We start from the raw sequence: 15,436 nt of genomic DNA on the forward strand, positions 1-15,436 counted from the left end.
AAGAGTGTTTAATAATCACACTTTAATTAAATGGAATTTTTTTGTGGCATTAGATTGAAATTGGCCGTTTTAGGATAAATGAGTGCATCATGTATTGTTAAAACTATAGTAATAATGCAGTTTATCAGTGTTTAGACAATAAATAAGATAAAACATATCCATAAATTATAACTACGAATAAAACTATTACAACATCCTATAAATATAAAAGCTAATAGAAAAATATGAATAATTATGTTTAGAAATGTTAAATAGCTTCAAAACTACCGCAGCTTGTGTAGCGTCATATGAAATGATAACCCAGATGTCACCTAAGTCTGAGTGTGCTGATGCTCTTTTATATAACAGAATCACAGTGAAAGCAAAGAAAATCAATACGTATGAAATCTGAAGGTTTTTTTATTTTTCTGATGGGAAATTGAATTAAATAAAAGACCTTTTGGCATCTTGACATCATCTCCTCTCTCCATGGACCTTCAGTCTGTGTGAACACACCAATAACCTAAATCACCGGAATCTTTGGACCTTTGCATACATACAATCATCTCCTGTTGGTTCAGTGTGCCGAGATCGCCTCGAAAACTTGACTTGGCCATACTCCACGTCCACCTCCGCCTCTGTTGTTTGCACCGCTGGCTTCCCCTGTTGCTTCATGATCCTGACATCAGCATAGGTTACATCTTGGTCACATTCATCCTCTGCAGAGTAGCAAGAAGATTGTTACAAGCAGAGTATTACAGATGGTTAACTTTTAAAGGTTTTAATTTTTGTGAAGTCTTTTTGCTTTCTTTATAAGAGTTTCAAAAAATATTTTCACAGTGATATCTGCTGCAGAAAGACCTGGTTAGCTTCAGCTCATGGACTGGAGAAAATGAGTCAGATACAAAAATCGGTTTTAAAATGAGTTCTTTGGCAATGCTTTAAGACAGACTTTGTTACCTTTGCACACAGCGGTCTTCTCGGCTTTTGTGTTGAAGCTTATTAGTTAACAATACCCACAGATTTTATATGTGACAGAAGAATTTTTGTACCTTTTGGTTTTGTAGGTTTGTTGTTTTGTTTTTTCCTCTGAGCACAGATGACTGCCACACCCACAAGTAAGAAAAATACCAGTGCTGAGAGAACACCACCGATCAGTGGCAAATTGGCTGTTTCAAAAGTAAAATATATAAAAACAGATGTTTCAGTTATCAAAGGTATGTTTTTTGTAAAGGAACATAAAGAAAGAGAAAGTGACATCAGTGGATCTAGTTAGTTTTCACTTACTAATGTACCATTGGTCATCACTGTTGGAAGTCACAGTTTCATTGTTGAATTGTGTAATTGACACTGTGCCAGTCTCCTTACCCACAGAAGTTGGTGTGACTGGGGTAGGTTCTGTTGTTGGTTCAATACACAGGCCGTTACTGTCCACAGGCACCCACCCTAATATCTGTGTCCCATTGATTGACGTGCAGTTAATGAAGCCTGGCAGAAAAAAAACAAATAATTCGAGAAAGATGTTCGAAGTGAAATAGTTGTTATTATTGACTTTCATTCATAATGTTGTTACTCACGACAGGTCTTCTGTTCTTTGGAGACATTACTGACGTTGTTCCTGACTGAGCAGACCAGATGTCCTGACACGTGCTGTTTCAGAGTGATGTTGTTAGTCTCATTATTTCCAGAAAGGAGCTCAGCATCTGTCAGTGTGCGTCCATCCAGAGTCCAGCTGTACTGAGGACTGTCCCCTCCCTTAGAGGAGCAGGACACCCTCATCTCTCTCTGGGACAGACACTCAGAGACCAGCAGGACAGAGGACACAGGAGCTGAGAGAACACACACAGATGACTTAGATTTCAAATTTAAATCTTTGTCATTGTTGATACTCTCATAAGAACAGGGAAAGCAAAAATACATGTATTGTTTTATTTTGTGCTATATCACTAAGGTTATCAAAACAATGTTAAATTGATATCTATTCATCTGTTATGAACAGAGAAAAAAATACCTTGAATAAACAACTGTAAAGTCCGCTCGCCTGATGATTTTCCATCTGAATCAAAGGTTTAAGGTATAATTACCACTGTCATTGCCTGCTCAGGTTATTGACCTAAATGTTCCATTACTGGGAAAAAGTAGATCTATGTCTATGGTATTAGAAAAACCTATTATTTCTCACATCTAGTATTTTTAATGAATTCTTAACAGTTGGTATCTAGGTATTTCTGAGGTGCTGTCCATCAGCTGGATGTCCACAGTTCCTCCCAAAGCTCCATAACACTGAGCTCCATCCTGTCTGCCATCACAGTAAGTTTCCACACCTGCAAATAAAAGTAAACAAAAGCAAAAACTAAAAAACAGTAATGATTCAGCTAACAGCTCCATCTGACAATTAAGTTTAAATGTTTTAGAAGAACATTTAACAAATCATCTTAAATCAGTTATATCAGTAGAAGTACAGATAATTAACTGTATGTCTGAGTTTTGAATTTTGCAAGTCGCCCAGTGTTTTTCTAAAAACAAATCCTTTAGTGAATTTTTCAATTTTAGCGTTTTAAAAATATATTTAACTCACCCTATAATTATGATATTGTGTTGTTTATGAAAATGATTGATGTTAAAGCTAGAATGTTTTCATTTTTTAGTTTTTGTTAGCATACTGTCTGTATAATACATTTTACTGTAGTAAAATAACCCTAAACTTTTTTTAGAGTGCACATTCCTGTTAAAATGTTGAAATGATATTAGAATGTAGCATTATTGTAAAGTTAAAGACTTCAGAAAATAGCACTGTTATTATGTTCGACATGTCAAGAAATGAATTTATTTAATAATTTCTTTTTTAAAATGTCTGTCATTGACAGTCTTGGATCCTGTAATTGCAAAACATGCTATTTATGCACAGAAACGAAGTATGATGAATTACAACATGAAAAGCTCACCATGAGAGTATCCGAGCCACATCAGTAGCAGTCCAACTACAGCTTCCATGTCAGCTGCTGAGCTTCTGTTGATCGTCAGCAGCTTTCAAACCCTTTTCCTCAAAAACAAATATGTGTGTGCCGCTCTGAACAGACTGCAGTGTGTCCTGTTAGTGATCAGCCTCAGAGGAGAATGTGTGAAAATCTTTACGTGAGGTCGTATTGAAGTTACCTTTTCATGCACTGAGAGGATGAAAGGAAGTGGTATCAGTTTTTCTTCCCCTTTTAGCCCTGACGAAAAAGAGAATTCATGTGTGATAGACTGAGAGGAAGAGAAGGAAATGTTTATCATTTATACTAAAAGACGTTTTGACTAAGACATATTATAGATTAACATGGAAACAATCAATCACAGAAACATGTTTAGGTGGCCGAATAATAATACATCATGGCTTATAACAATGATAATAATAATCCAGCGTTCTAAACCACTTAAGCTTTCCTTACCAAACTGGTTGAAGTTACAACAACATTATGAGTAATGATTCTTTACACACACTGCATACTAGAACACTTCAGTATTTTAAAACTCATTAGATAAAACTTAGATAATTGGAAAAAAAGGGTGTGTGGGGTGGACAGCACTGAAAATGTAAATCTTAAGAATGTATGCATATCTTTTAATAAAGAAATAAAGTTTTATATAATATACCAGATTACAGTTAAACTAAACAGAGGTAGAGGTTTTATTATTTGATTTTAAAATCTGAACAACAAAGTAATAGAACAACAACGATCACAGGGTTGTTTTTTGTTTGTTTGTTTGTTTTTTACACAATGTCTCCCTCTAGTGGTAATGAATTATACAGCCTTGGAATTTACTGGATGCACAAGTTGCTTATTTGACTTCTTTGTTTCTGGCAGCTTCACAGATACTTTTTAGATTTAATATTGTCAGTTGTAAATCTCATCACATTATCACCCCCTCCCCCCCCCCCAAAAAAAAAACCCCCAAAAAAACCCCAAACTTTTTAAAAAAGTGTTTTGAGGGAAGAGCTTGCTGTGTCTGTGTGGGCAGTCAGAAATAACAGGATGACAACCTGACTGAGTCAGATACTCGAGGTTAGAGCAGGTCAGTAGTAACATGCAGGCTCCTGGTTTGTGTTCCTTTTCATATAAGAATAATTAACATCCCGACTAAAGTGATTTTAAGAAAACTAGTTTTTTCCAGTCTACAGGTGTTTTTCATTGGATGAAGATCAGCAGTCAGTACAGAAAATCAGCATCTTTACATTTACCTTCTGTAAGAGGAGCACAGTTACACAAACCCTCACAGCAATGATCAGGCTTTTTGCTTATTACAATTATTGATAACAATTAACATGGTTAAAGTTGTAATAAAAGCTTGATGAAAATAACAATTGAACAAAGTTAATATTCACTGAAACAAATGTGACGTCATGGTTCACCTTCTGGTTTACTTATAAATATAACCTTTCATTGTTTCATAGTTTTAACATGAAAATACCAACACAAAACCATAACTTACATTTAAGGAAGGGTTAGCAGTAGAAGGCTCTCTTTCAGTGTCCTGCTGCCACTCAGAAAGTATGCAAATACAAGTTAAACATTTAAGAAATCTATCATTAAAACTGGTAGCTTAGCCAAATGTCCGAATGTGTGTTTGTGTGCGTGTGACATAAAGAGAGAAAGAGAGAGGGGGGGGGGGGAGAGGAATCCTATGAGCACAGCTCACTAACATAGCCAAATATTTAAATTATTTTACTGGGTCCAGTTAGCAAAGCATAAAACTTCATCAAAATCCTTTTTGCACCAAATGTATCTATGTAATTGTAAATTACGGACAATGTTAAACCGATTGGTGGCAGCTCATTATCACATTACCACTGATATCCAAAGAGTTCAGTGTCTGAAAATATATTCATTAACAGTAGCTCTGTGTGTCTCTTATGTGTCATGGTAGATGTAACCAGGTTTTTAATTGCATGTTGGAGAATGATCACTCGGATGAGGCCTTGATGTCTCTAATAACAGGAGAATGGAAATCCTTAATCTGCAAGTCTGCTGTTGTGCTCTTTTTATAAGCTGGTAGTTATTAAACAAGAGCACCACCAATAACAACAACAACAATAACAACAACAACAACTGCAGGTTTCCCCAATCTCATAAACAGTACATTTGCATAATGACTGAAACTAGCACCACTGAAGGAACAATGGGCTGGGAGGTCACCTTCATCATAATTATGCAAATTCTCATGACCACTGATCAATGGCCATGAGTACCATTCACAGAGAGTTGAGGAATGGCTGCAATCACAGCATTGTAAAATGGCGAAAGATGTGTACATCCTCATAATTGTGTGTAAATAGACTGCGGAGTCCTGGCCTGACGAGGTAGCTCTTCTTTGTTGTGCCATCCGCTTCGCCAGAGGTTGTTTGGTTTCCCCAATGTATAAATCCTGGCAATCCTCCTGGCACTTAACAGCGTACACTACGGTCGTGTCCAAATTCATGGGCTGCATCCTCCTGAGGACCCGGCCTTCGCAGTCTACGTCAATCTCAGCCAAACCAATTTACTCACGAACAAATAAAACACTGAAAAAAGCCAAACAATAACATTTTTAGGTTGTCTAAGTGACTTATATATTATGTTTAACCTGAGTAGCAAAAGACCGCGGTGATCTGAAAATGATGTGCCGGGAGTTGTGCCGTTCTCGGCGGCTCTAGTCACCCTCAAGCTCCCGGCTAGCTATTGAGCTGGTGGGTAACAGATGTCTCTGAAAACGTCAGAGCACTTTTGCAAATATGCGATATCTTGATAAACCGAGAAGATATTTGAAGTTTACACAGCTACATTCTCGCCTGAAAATATGTTAAAAGCTTATTTTGCGATCCAGAAAGAGTAATAAGAGTAATATTAAAAACTTAGTAGCCGCCACCATTGTTTAAAACTGGAATTGGCTAGGCGACGCTATGAATTCTGGGATATGGTGGGCCACGAAGGATACACCCGAACCATCCTTCAAATTTGGGGTAAAGGAGGACACATTTGTCGGCTGCATTTGGAGAAGTCTACAAATTTGGACAGCCTTCATCGCGTCGCTGTGACGTAATCGGCCTACAAATGCGGCCTCAAGTAGCTCTGTTTGTGTCGGGGTTCTAATTCTTGGGGTTGACCAAGTTTTGGTGCAGCGTGCTTTGGGGTTTAAAAGCCACAGAGATCTGGTGTTTAGAAAAAAGTGCTTCTCAGCTGTTCCGATACTCCTGACACATAAGGGATCACTTAGCGGTTGTCTTTCTCTCCTGGATCAGCTGGAGCTTTCTTTTGGTGCCTTAACCACATTTACTCAGGGCCTCCTTGATGTGATGTTCTTCTGCTTTCCTGGCCACTGTGTCAGTGTGGATGGTGTTCACTCTATGTCTTAGTGTCCTGATGACACCCAGTTTATGCTCCAGTGGACGATGAGAGTCAAACCTTAAATACTGATCCGTATGCGTAGGTTTACGGTACACATCTGCTTTTACATGTCCCCCATTACTGATGGAAATCTCACAGTCTAAGAGGGCTAACCTGCAACTTTTCATATCATCCCTGATGAATTTGATGTGTTGGTCCACCGAGTTAATGTGATCCATGAATTGTGGTACGTCCTGAGATTTGATTTTCACCCAGGTGTCATCCACATACCTGAACCAATGACTTGGTGGTGTTCCAGGGTAGGATAGCAAAGCCCTCTTTTCCACTTCTTCCATGTACAAATTGGCCACGATGGGTGAAACTGGGGAGCCCATGGCACACCCATGTTTCTGCCTGTAGAACTGACCCTTGTATGTGAAGTAGGTGGAATGAAGACACGGTTCCAAAAAGCAAACACACTTGGTCGATGCTGAGAGTGGTCCTGTTGCTGAGGTTGGGGTCATCCTGTAATCTCTTATGAACTACTTTCAACTCTTCCGTGACTGGGATGCAAGTGAAGAGAGATGTAACATCGTACAAGACCATAGTTTCATCTGTCTCCATAATGACATCTCTCACCTTTTCAACAAAATCCAACGTGTTCTGGACGTGGTGTTCAGAGCTGCCTACCAGTGGGTTGAGGATCGAGGCCAGAAACTTGGAGATGTTATAGGTGACCAAGTTGATCATGCAGACAATCGGTCTTAAAGGTGCAACCCGTTTGTGTATCTTCGGTAAACCATACAGACTTGGTGTAGATTCGCCTGGGTATAGCCTGTGGTATGAGGTCTGGTCATTTTCTTCTTCTAACTGCTTCAGACAGTCTATCACCCTCTTCCTGTAACAACTTCCTGGGTCTCGTTTCAGGGGCTCATAAGTATTTTCGTCACTGAGCGTGACAGCAAAATTCAACCCTTTAGCAAGGATGTTTTTCTCTGTTTGGGTGAGCTGTCTGTCAGACAAATTCTTCACCCACTTGTCCACATCCTCGGTGTCGCATCCTTCTCTCTTCTGGTCGCTGAAGACACTCTCCATATTTTGCTGTGGTTTCCGATGTACAACAAGTAAGTCAAACTTCCTTTGTTGCCTGGTCTTAGACGTCTTATGCTGTGCTAGATGAGCCTTCTAAGTGAAGTCAAACACCCTTTTAAGAGTATTCTCATCTGGAAGCATGGTAAGTCTCTGTTGAATCCGCTCCTCTTGAGATTTTAGGATGTCGATGGTAAAATGCCTCACCCTGCATCTGAGGCTGAGGTGGTTCCTGTAATCTGCCATCTTATGTGCTGTTTACTCATACTGACGTACAAGCTTTAGGCAGTCCTTGCCAAAGTGGGTTAAAACTTCTTGATGCATGTTCAATCATCCAGGTAAGCAAATCTCCAAAAGTTGATTCTGTTCATCTGGACATAGCGTTTTCAGTGGGAGAAACATTTCGTCACTCATCCAAGTGACTTCTTTAGTCTCAGCTGACTGCAGGTTTCCCCAATTTTATAAACAGTGTATTTGCATAATGACTGAAACTCGCACCACTGAAGGAACAATGGGCTGTGAGGTCTTAGATAAATAACAACATTGTCTAAAAAGTTTTAACCCATGTAATGATTCATCTGCTTTTTTGCATTTTGCAGAAGAGGGAAGACCCCTGGATTTAGTGATGGAGTACATGCAGAGGGTTAATGTGACAGAAGAGGTTAGGGTTAGGGCTGGGTATCGTCACTGATTTCTAGAATCGATTCGATTCCGATTCACAAGGTCCCGAATTGATTCGATCCACGATTCAATTCAATTCGATTTGAATCTGGGAAATTTTGACAGTCAGATATATTACAATTCAGATCAGTACATTTCCATATTTTTATATCTATAAAAAGAAAGCTGACACTTGCAAGACTTTATCAAAGGTGTGAGCATCACAGCAGATGCCTTTGTGTCAAAGTAGCTGAGGATAAAACACAGAAAAACATGAAGTGATTTTCCTGGCCTGGATTTTATAAAAATATTCTGCAGAATCAAAAACGAAAGAAAACCATTAATCAACATATGAACATTACCTGATGCTGCTGAAGTGAAGCAGAGCAAAGTTACAGAGGTTTTATTAGAGACACGCACGTTTTGCAATTTTGCATAATTTTAAAAAGTTTAAATTTGTTTAAAATAGGCAGAAATTAGGTTTTCTTTTCGGAAGTAAGTAAAAGGAAAAAACAGCGGCCAACAGCGCTGTAAACAACGGTAGACTTGTGCGTAACAAGCAAGCGAATAATGCAGAAAACAGATTTTTAGAGGGAAACTGTTCTTGAAGTACAGAGAGAGAGAGAGAGAGAGAGAGAGAGAGAGAGAGAGAGAGAGAGAGTGTGCATGAAGTGTGATTTTATCGTGGTGGAAGCAAAACAGCAAAAGTAAGGGAATTCATGACGATGTTTATGTGAAGCGTAGTTTGGATCTTCTTTTGCTGCTGGTTTAGTCAATATTGTTTGGAGAGAGATAAAACCTGCAGCTTCAGAATCAGCGCAAAAAGGGCGGGTAAACACAAAGCGCGACCCGCCGAAACATCAGAATCAGTGAGCTGTCAGCTTTCAGCCCCGACCGTGTCCGTGCTGTCGGGTGATTCTGATGTCTGATCGTCGGCGGGTCCGCGCTTTGTGTTTTTTCTTTGTGCAGAATCCGTGTCCTGCTCTCATTTACTGTTTTAGCTGTTTGGTGTTGTTGAAATTTTGTGAGGTTTAACCTGAGATTCTGGCTTCGCAAAATAAATTTATATTAAAAAATCGATTCATAATTTTAATGAATCATATCACGTTATCCAGGCTAGAATCGATTTTACTCGATAAATCAATCATCAAAACCCACCCTTATTATTAAATACATAAATAAAATGTAAAAATAAAATAAAAATAATTTGATATTTACTTCTTTGCCATAGTGATAGCTACTAGGCGATAGCTCTGGTGACTAGACTATAATACTGTTTGACAGTGACATGGTTGTTTAAAGAAAAACTAAATCATTGGTTTCTTAAGTAAATTCCAATATTGTCTAAAAAGTTCTACTACATTTATTTATTGATCTATTTTTTTTTTTGCATTTTGCATTTTGCAGGGTTGAGATGGTTTAGGTATATGCAGAGGAGGGATAGTTGATATATTGGACAAAGGATTTTTAAGAATAAGCTGCCAGGGAATAGAAGACCACAGAGAAATAGTCATTGATGTATTACTCACAGCATCATTAGTTCACTGCCCTGGGTGGTACTGCTGACTGCTTGGGTAAAACACACAGTTTGGGAGTTCACCGCTGCCAACAGCTAGCTGAGTGTCAGAGGAAGTCTTCAGTTCCTCATTATAGGAAGCACTGACAAGGTGTGAAAATATGTGCATTAACACTGTGCCAATGCACATATTTTCACACTAGCCTTTAGCTTATGATTATTTCCTGTTCTGAAGTCAAACTGTATTTATTATACCTTCTTATGTTTTCTCTCTTATGGTTTTGTCCAACACTTGTGATTTATTGTGATATAATGCTTTGCATGTATGTTTTGCACTGCTTTGCCCGTGCATGCATAATTTTAGATAATAGTTTTACTTAAAAATACTTCTAAATGTTTAAGAAGGTGTTTAGCTGAATATGTAAATATATGTATGTAACACCACTGTGAAGCAGGAAGTGGAACTTCACAGCTCGTCTTCTGATACTTTCAGATTTTGTTCATTTCTCAGCTCTCACAAGACTTTCACATAAATGCGGTTTTAATCATGACAGCAGTGGACCAACATCTGTAATTAGACCCATAGGAGACAAATACAGAAAGCTTTTTAATAATTAAAGACAGAATTTAAAAGACATTTGGTAAAATCAACATTTAGGAAGATCTACTAAATGCAAACATGAAGCTATGAGTGTATAATAAACCCTACAGAAAGTTTTATTTGTTGAACCTCGAAACAATGTAAAAATCTAAAATTGCCAAATTATGTGTTGGATCATCCGATGGTCAGCATACAATAAAGGTGCAATCTGTGATTATAAGGGTAGCTCACTAAACATGAAGACATATCCCTGGATGTGTGTGGTAAGACTGAGCTGAATCAATGCATTGAGAAGTTTGTACTCCAGACATGAGGTCAAGCAAGGACTGAGACAATATATACATACATTACAGATTGTAAGACACAGGAAGTGGAACTACACTCAAAGAACAAGAGACTAAATCCACTATAGTAAAACAGGAAGTTGATGGCAGACTCAAAACATGCAACCTTGACAGAAACACAAGAGATAAACACGAAGACAAGACTGAAGACACAGAATGGAAATACAAATGATAACACAGATAACAGGAACATAACCATCACCCGATAGACAGAAAGCTATGGAGCTCAAAGAAAAAATTTCATCTCAAAACCCAGAATTAACATCAAGACCTTTGGAACAGAAGCACAAAACAAACACAAAGATGATCAAGAATCCCAAACTAGAGAAAAACTAAACATCCCAAAAAACCCTCAAAAATCAGGAAACATAACATGACTAAGTACAAATAACATGCCAAGATGTTGAAAACAAATCCAGAATATTATCAGTATTGTGAGTAATATGTCTATAACAAGCACTTTGATGTTGCTTAAATCTATTACTGTAAGCTGTTTCTTGAGCTGAACATGAAGACATGAAGATGAAGCTGTGGTGACTTGGATTACCTTTGTTCTGTTAGAGATTCAATTGTACACAAAGACAGAAATTAAATGACCTTAATATCACCTCCTCCCTCTGTGAACCTTTATTGGTGCAGTCCGGGTAAAAGCACTGACCACTTATATCACCTGACTTTCTGTATCTTGGCATACATACAGTCATCTCCTCTTAGTTCAGTGTTCCGAGGTCGCTTTGAAAACTTGACTTGGCCGTACTCCACCTCTGCCTCCGCCTTTGCTGTTTGTTCCATCTGGTTCCCCTGTTGTTTCATGACCCTGACATCAGCGTAGGTTACTTTCTGGTCATCTTCTTCATTTGCAATAAGGCATAACAATCAGGTGTGGCAAAAACGTAGAATGATCGTACTTATTCGCTTTCTTGATAAGAATTTTTAAAAAAAAGTTCACTTTTAAAAGTGAGGAGTGAACGATTCAGTGACGCAGAAATGAAAGGTCATGTTAGGTCTGTCACAGGCAGGGTTTCACTTTGATTGATAGTTACAAGCCTGTAATGTCAAACTTCATTGAACCCCATGGTTGATTGTGACGGTGGCTTATTAACTTAAGAAAATGACACATTAAGGCAGCTAAATTAAACTAAACTAAAGGTGACTTTTAAATGGTTATTAGCAAGGAAGTTAGATTCAAGTTAGATAAGAAACAAAATTCATTGTTGTATCAGCTAGTCATTTAACAGTATCTGCAAGTCATACGCTTCAATAATAATTGAAGTTTTTTTTTAAGTCGCAATAATTATCAAAGCTCTGATTATCAGCTTTTTTTGTTGTTCTCACTCGTCACACATATTGATGTTGCTGTTTATTGAGCAGGCAAGATGTCCTGAGACGTGCTGTTTCAGAGTGATTACGTTACTCTCATTATTTCCAGAAAGGAGCTCACCATCTGTCAGTGTTCGTCCATCCGGAGTCCAGCTGTACTGAGGACTGTCCCCTCCCTCAGAGGAGCAGGACACCCTCATCTGTAAATTGTTAAAAAAAATTCATAGATGAGGGTGAATGTCTAGTGTTGTTGCTGGCGGGAAAAATCGTTTTATTCACGATAATGTCTTATAACATGTTAAATGGACTGATTCTTATAAACAGGTTTTCTAGATCACACCAGCACTTTTAAGTTCTTTCTAACTAACATTCACACACAGTCATACTCCAATAGATGCATTGCAACTTGGGGTAAGCGTGCAGACTGGGGGAGCCAAAACTCAAACCCCCAACCTTCCAATCAGTAGATGACCTGCTCTACCTCCTGAGCTACAGCCCACCATTATGCTCAACAATACACTACAATCATCAAATTAATAATAAGCTGATTTTCAGCTTTATCATTTCATTTTGCAAAGCTGAACATTGAAGGCATATCACAACTGCCACAATTTCTTTTCCAAATATAATGGCACCCTCTAGTGGTAAATAATAATAACACTGCTCCATTGTTGGCCATTATTAGCTTTGATGCCTTTTTTCAGCTCTGACTTTGGGTCTGAGAATGTCACACTGGTAAGAAATGTATTATCTTTAGCACTAGATCTCATCACAGTGTCATATCATTCAATTTCAAACAAAACAGGTTTTGAGATATTTTATCCTTAAAATTACTGTTTTTAATGCAGTGAACATACATTCTCACTGCGCTGGTGTTTCACATTGGTCTAATCCTCCTGTTCTTTCTCTGTTTTTGTTCTGACATCGTCCTGTTTGCTTATTATGTTACCCTCCACTGTTTATTTGTGATGTACGGAAATATGATTCCTGGCTCAAAGACTAATGGGAATTGGGAGACAAACAGACATGATAAGTTATTAGGCATTTCCCCCCTTAAACATCAGGCATTTGTTAGCAGTGTTAGTCCTAGTATGCTTGGATGAGGTGCAGTCTGTGTTACGATGATGGGTCTTATGGCCCAGCAGTTTCAGTTTCTTGTGTTTTTTTTCCATTTTGAATTATGGTTTGAGTCCACCTTCTTAGTTTAAAGGTTAGTCAATAGTCCCTTGGTTCTTATGTTTAGCTTTTGGTTGTTAGATTTCCCCGTGTAAGGAATACCAGGAGGAGTTAGCCCTCTGGTTACAGAGGATGATCTCCGGACTCCCTTGGCTATTTGGCGTGCTACACCTGCTTATTCAGGGCTTCCTCGTCTCCACCGTGCGTCCACCAAGAGCAGCAGCTTTAGTCCGGCCCGGTGTTCCAGATTAACTGGCGTCGCAGATCAACTGGCGTTGGTCGAACAGATGTGTGACTTGCTTTTCAGGAGCTGCTACCGACAAACCAGCAAATAAACACTAAATATGTCATCTGTGACATGTTGCTGACAGGTTACCTGAACACAGTCCGTCAGTCGAGTTGTGTGGTGAATTTAATAAACATTTGTAAGGAGATGGCAATTACTGTGAATTTACAGCAGTTGCACAGTGATTAGTAAAAAAACAGCCAGTGTGATTGAGTCGCTCGTGAGTAGAATAAAGAAAGTGAGTGACTCAGGTGTGTCAGTTGGTTTGTCATGTGCTTTTGAGAGTTAGAATATTTATATTTTAAAGCTAAGTTTAGAATATTCAGAATTTATTTTCCAAAATTTGCATATCATCATGAACTTTAAGAAAAACAATCAATACAGGAATGAACATATATACATTTATTTTTTATGAGAGAGCAATTCGCATACAGGTCTTCATAAGAATCAGTGACTAACTATATGCTATAAGCAATACTGTTAAACCTGCAGAAACATTTTGATTAAAAGACTGAATTAGAAAAAGGGTAAAGGGAGGGGCAGCAATCTGCTGTGAGTGTTGGGGGTGAGAGGAGGAAGACAGGTCCAAATAGATGCTAAGAGCAAGAGATTTATGAAAATGGCCATTAAATACAAAGTGGTGTATAAACACCGGAATACCAATTTTAAACCATAACTTGTATTTAAAGGAAAAGTGAGAAGCAGACACTAAGATAAGACACAATTAAATTGACACTGTTAGCTTAACTAAATAAAAATACAATAAAGAACAAACTGAGTCATCTATACTGGAACAGGTTGTGATATTTGGGACAGATTTTGTGAATTTGTAAATATCTATGGACACTAAAAAAAATTACATTCTAAATACATAGCTAAAGGGTAGTAATACAGAAGCCAAACATACTTAGTACAGTGTTTATTTCACACCTCAACCATTTAGTAAGCAATTAAGCAAATACAAGTAATTTGCAATCAATTACAGGTAGTAAGAAAATTAACTGCTAACTTTTTTACGCTACGTCCACACCTATACGGGTATTTTCACCGAAAACTGCGATTTTTTAAAACTCCTTTTTTGCGTTTATGTGTGGACGAGGAATACAGAGTTCGTCAGGCAACAAAGGTATGTGCTTTTTTCACGTCACGCTGTGCGCCACGTTTACATGAGATGAATTGCAGAATGGCAGATAGTCAGATTAACAGTATTTTGTCTCTATCTTCAGTTTTTACACGCTTACTTATACACACGCAGTTAATGTCCCTCTATTTAGAAAGGCAGAGGCATCACAGTGTAATTATTTTACGTGTAGTTGTTTTTTTTCCTGTTTAATAATATTCAACATTGCTATCAATACATTTTTTTTAAAAATGCCTCTCTGTGCAAAATGGGTTTAAAAACATAAACAGCTGTGGGATCCTGTTTGTCCGTGATTTAGACAGGGGGAACAAATCGTGGCAGGATCAGCCTGATGTTATTTGTATCCCACTGTAACTTTACTGTATAAAGATCTAACATCTCCAAAATGTCAGGAGTAGTTAGTCATTACAACAAGTGTTTGTGAACTAAAAATCAAGAATGTGGGATACTGTTTGTCCGTGATTTGAAGAGCCCAGCGCTGCTCCCAACAAAGGAAAGACCAGTTAAGCAGGGGAGACCTACCTCGGCACTTGTGCAGGTGAAACCAAAGGGAAGATATGCTTCACCATATTTTCTAGTGTTTGTCTTAGAATAAGGTTGATTTGGAAACATATTCAGCTATGCTTCATCTCCTGCTTTGCATTTGTGTAGGAGCCCCGTGCTAGCAGTGTCCAAGCATTGTTTTTTTTTTTTCCCCTTTTCATACCGCTCCCCCCCCCTGCAATGGCTCTCGGGCCCCACACTTTGGGAAGGTCTGACTTAGTACATGTATTATTATTATAATTTATTAACAATAATGAGTTATTAAATTATTGTTTTTATTCAATATGTAAATTTGTATCACTGTAAAGTGTTGCTGCAGTGAAATTTGTCAAACAATTCTGTTTTCCAATTTTACCTTATTCTTTTAACGAGATAAGTGAAAAACTTGTCACGCTGACATGATGACAGGAGGAAATCTCAGATCTTTAACAGAATAC

The 15,436-nt window shown here is 38.1% G+C and overlaps 1 protein-coding gene across 1 annotated transcript in view; it reads right to left on the reverse strand.

Annotated features, from left to right (window-relative positions):
* Window positions 1-41: 41 nt before the first annotated feature.
* The window catches only part of LOC102293740, an 18,785-nt gene continuing 3,390 nt past the window's right edge, over window positions 42-15,436 (reverse strand). Inside the window, exons 3-6 of the mRNA XM_042213334.1 lie at window positions 1,557-1,808; window positions 1,267-1,467; window positions 1,032-1,148; window positions 42-698 (exon numbers count right to left, since the gene is read on the reverse strand). Coding sequence (XP_042069268.1) covers window positions 508-698; window positions 1,032-1,148; window positions 1,267-1,467; window positions 1,557-1,808 — 761 coding nt within the window. The 3' untranslated portion in view covers window positions 42-507. The remainder of the gene's footprint in view (window positions 699-1,031; window positions 1,149-1,266; window positions 1,468-1,556; window positions 1,809-15,436) is intronic.

Source organism: Haplochromis burtoni, unplaced genomic scaffold (genome assembly GCF_018398535.1).
Source record: "Haplochromis burtoni strain Fernald_Lab_line unplaced genomic scaffold, NCSU_Asbu1 Contig_10, whole genome shotgun sequence".
In the NCBI taxonomy this organism is placed as follows: domain Eukaryota; kingdom Metazoa; phylum Chordata; class Actinopteri; order Cichliformes; family Cichlidae; genus Haplochromis; species Haplochromis burtoni.